At 39.2% G+C, this 3,928-nt stretch overlaps 1 protein-coding gene across 1 annotated transcript; it reads left to right on the forward strand.

Annotated features, from left to right (window-relative positions):
• Nucleotides 1–1,276: 1,276 nt before the first annotated feature.
• On the forward strand, nt 1,277–2,663 carry LOC148998987 (gamma-glutamyl peptidase 5-like). Its single transcript, XM_089141561.1, has 4 exons — nt 1,277–1,652; nt 1,769–1,933; nt 2,293–2,460; nt 2,550–2,663. Exons 1-4 carry the CDS (start codon nt 1,335–1,337, stop codon nt 2,661–2,663), a joined length of 765 nt encoding a protein of 254 aa, XP_088997687.1. The 5' UTR covers nt 1,277–1,334.
• The last annotated feature ends 1,265 nt before the right edge of the window (nt 2,664–3,928 follow it).

The raw sequence follows: 3,928 nt of genomic DNA on the forward strand, positions 1-3,928 counted from the left end.
CACGTGGACGGTAGGAGATCAACAGTCTCTTCATCATCCTGCGAGCATTTAATACGACGTGACAGCAATGACACGTGTCAAAACACGCACACTTTTGAAGAACGTGCTTCGGCTTCCGCGCAAAAATGACGGTTACTCATGAGTGGGACGTTACAAATTTCGATAAAGAGTGTGTTGATCGGTTCGACCATGCATCCTTTAAATTGAAAAAATACTCCCTTGAACCGAGCACAAAGTTCTCGACCACAAGGGACTGGGGGGCTTATGTTAATGACTAAAATGGTCATTCTATATCTCCCGGTTTGAACCAGCAGTTGCACGATCCGACCAGGTTCGATACTTAGTAGAGTTCGACCAGGCGGTTCATGGTAGGACCGACCAGAGTGATAAACAGCATCAACCTAACAGGATAAGAAACCTCACAAGGGTAGAGTCCTACCGACCAACAACCACAGAGGAGTTCCAGTTAGATTAAAGAACTCTCCCAAAGAGTTACTCTCCTATGGCAACTCTCATTAGAGTCATATTCCAAATATAACTCCATCACTATACTCTATATAAACACCTCAGGTAAAACACTATGGGGCAGGTATTCATATTTTGAGTGATCAATTACTTGAGTTCTCCATTGAGTAGTTGAAATCTTATTATTGGTACTGACTTGTTCGTCGGAGACATACCTCGACCCCCCAAGGTCGAGCTCGTATCTTACAGGTTCGTGACAGGGAAGGACGAGCGAGATTCCGAAAAAAAACATTTAAAAAAAAAAAAAAAAAAAAAAAAAAAAACCAAAAAAAAAAAAAAGTACAACACTTTAAAAAAAAAAAAAAAAAAAATTTTTCTTCGGATTTTGCTAAAGAGGGAAGATGAAGTTTCTTCCACCACCATCAGTTCTTAGTTTTTTCCACAAGAATCAGTCGGACCTTTTCTGTTAAGGTATTATTGTCAATTAAATATAAAAAGTGACTGAAACAGGACGACAGACTCAGATCTATCCTTTTCAAATCGGTCGATTAAAAACCAAGAATAAGTAACAGATGACGGTTTATAAAGAGGCCAACCTGAGGTGGTTCGTATTCACATTAAGAAAAGAGAAGGAAATAAAAAGCCGACTTTGTATACCAAGTTACAGGCGACAGAAGAAACAACTGAGGAAACTAACATTTGAAAAATTCCTTGCACAGGATAAACCTGGTAACGTACTACACCTCTATAAATACCACCTCGTTCAGGCTCTTTTTCACATCAATTCGAACGTTTCTGAATCCTCTACAGAAAGTCTATAGCTTCTATTCCTGTCTATTTCTGTTTTGTTTCCTTTTGGTTTCTTGAGGATGGAAGCTGCTGGGGAGAAGAGATATGCTTTACTGATGGCTGCCAGGGACTCGGACTATGTGAAAAAAGTGTATGGTGGGTACTTCAATGTGTTTCTGAATGCATTTGCAGATGAAGGCGAAACATGGGATATGTTTAGTGTTGTCGATGGAGTGTTCCCTGACTTTGATGACGTTGATAAGTATCATGGTTTTGTAATCAGTGGTAGTCCTTATGATGCTTATGGAAATGAGTCGTGGATCTTGAAGCTTTGCTCTTTGCTGCGTAAACTGGACTCCATGGGGAAGAAGGTGCTGGGGATATGCTTTGGCCATCAGGTATTCTTTTATATAGGCTTTCATTAATGAGCTTCTTCTTGCACTTTCTTAAAAAGTTCATCTCTTCCTCGTCTAGCGCTTACATCTTGGTCTGTTCTGTTTGTTTCATTGAGTAGGTCTTGTGCCGAGCACTTGGCGGTAAGGTTGATAGAGCTTCAGGTGGATGGGACCTTGGGTTGAGGGAAGTAAACATGGTAGGGGAGTTGCCGCCCTGTAGCATCTTCGATGGTCTACAGGAGATTCCATCCGCTCTTACCATTATTGAGTGTCACCAAGATGAGGTACGTAGTCTTGCTCACCTTCTCTTCTCCATCTACGTAGTCTTGCTCACCCTCTTGTAAAAGGGTGCTCTCTAGGGAGATGAAAGACTGAGAACTACATAGAGTAGGGATTTTTCGTACATTTATTTCTCTAGGTCCAAGTTCTTTCCCGCTGGTTTACATGCACCTTGACTACATTCTTAACGTAGTTTCTTTGTCCCTGGCCCCAAAGGGATTCAAACTCTTGACTTCACTTTTCCTAATTTAAAACTCAACATAATTGCTTGACTTCCTAATTTTATGGTGCTTAATTTATTATCTCATTTCATATCAATTTGGAAGTTTGATAGCTATTAATGACATTTAACTCAACGGAATAGGTAAGAGAGGTTCCATTGGGTGCCAAAGTGATTGCTTTCTCCGACCAGACAGGAGTGGAGATGTTTGTTCTTGACCACAACATATTAGGCATTCAAGGCCATCCGGAGTACACCAAAGACATCTTATGTAATATAATTGATCGTCTTACCAACAACTACTCCATAAAGGTAAACAATCACTTATTTTATGCTACTTCATTAGCATGATTAATTCCTTTTTGAAGGAGAACTTACTTTCTTATTTGATTTTCCTACAGAAAGATTTTGCTGAGCATGTGAAATCAAGATTGGAGCTTGCAGAACCAGATAGGAAATTTTGGTTAAAGATTTGCCAAAACTTTCTGAAGGGAGGACAAGTTTTTTGTGCTTAATATGACTTGCTCTCCCTCTATAGTCAAACTAAAAAGATGATGTAATAATTTTTAAAATTTTTTTATTTTTTATTTTTATTTTTATAGAAAGTCTTAGGAAACAAATAAATTTGTAAAATGAAGATCTCCTTCATTTCCTGTGATAAAAGAAAGTTAGAGTAGAGAAGTTATTTGTTAAATGAAGATCTCCTTCATTCATTGTAATAAAAAGAAACTTGTTGGTATGTACTTGCTTTATTTCATGAGAATCTAGTTCATTTTGTGTTTGAAGAAACCTCATGGTATCAGTTGTAAATATGTAGCTAGTCCAGATCCAAGTAAAGGGCATACAAATATGCAATAATGATTGGTTTTGTCCAACGTGTGATTATTTCGTGATTGCACTTATGCTGCAATCCGTTTTCAATGGAAGCCAAACCTCTATTACCTTTTATAGTTGACCCAACAATGCTTGCAATTCCATAGCTTAACTATATCTTCAGCTCTGCAGCCCTCGTCAGTCATCCTCAATGGCCCATCACTTGATGCAACCCCTCATCTAGATTTATAAATCCTTGAGTAATGATTAAACCCAGGTTAGTCCAATAGTGTTGTTGGCAAGAACCCTTTATTCAGCCTCAATACTAGAGCATGCAATGGTAGCTTGTTTACTAGAGCTCTACGAAATCAAATTACTACCATGAAAAATTGCACTTCCTCCACTTGACTTGTTATCATTAGGATAGCTTGCCAAAGTTGGCATCAAATAATGCTGAGAAATGTAGTTTATGTTTATATAGAAACATCAAACATGATCCAAAGTGTTTGAGATATTGTAGAATTCGCTAAACATTGGTTCAATGATCAACAGTTGGGCAATGCATGAATTGAAAGACTTCATTTCCTGCAAACTGAATACCAGGACGAGTTCATATTGCATATGTAGAGCTCCTCCAATGGTCCTGTGTAAGGTTGGGTCATGCATGGGCTGTCCAAACTGACTTGGTGAGAAGCAGAGAAACCGCCATAGGAGTGGAGAATTGTAACAACCCCTGTATTTCTAACCTGGGATCCGTATTGCAGGTCCGAGAACCCGAAGGTCTAGCCAGGTTAATTTGTGGAGTGTCCGGATAGAAGTCCATGATCCATACATACCCTGAACCCATGGATATGGATTCTCTTGATGAAGAGCCTGCCTTGCTTGATAATTGGACTTCTGGAAGGCAAGTGATGTTTGGAAATGTCCGGAATGAAGGTAAGACCTCCCCAATGTGTCCATTAGGGTT

The sequence above is a fragment of the Hakea prostrata genome, unplaced genomic scaffold, assembly GCF_041222555.1.
Source record: "Hakea prostrata isolate BN-2017 unplaced genomic scaffold, UWA_Hpros_2 contig_75, whole genome shotgun sequence".
In the NCBI taxonomy this organism is placed as follows: Eukaryota; Viridiplantae; Streptophyta; class Magnoliopsida; order Proteales; family Proteaceae; genus Hakea; species Hakea prostrata.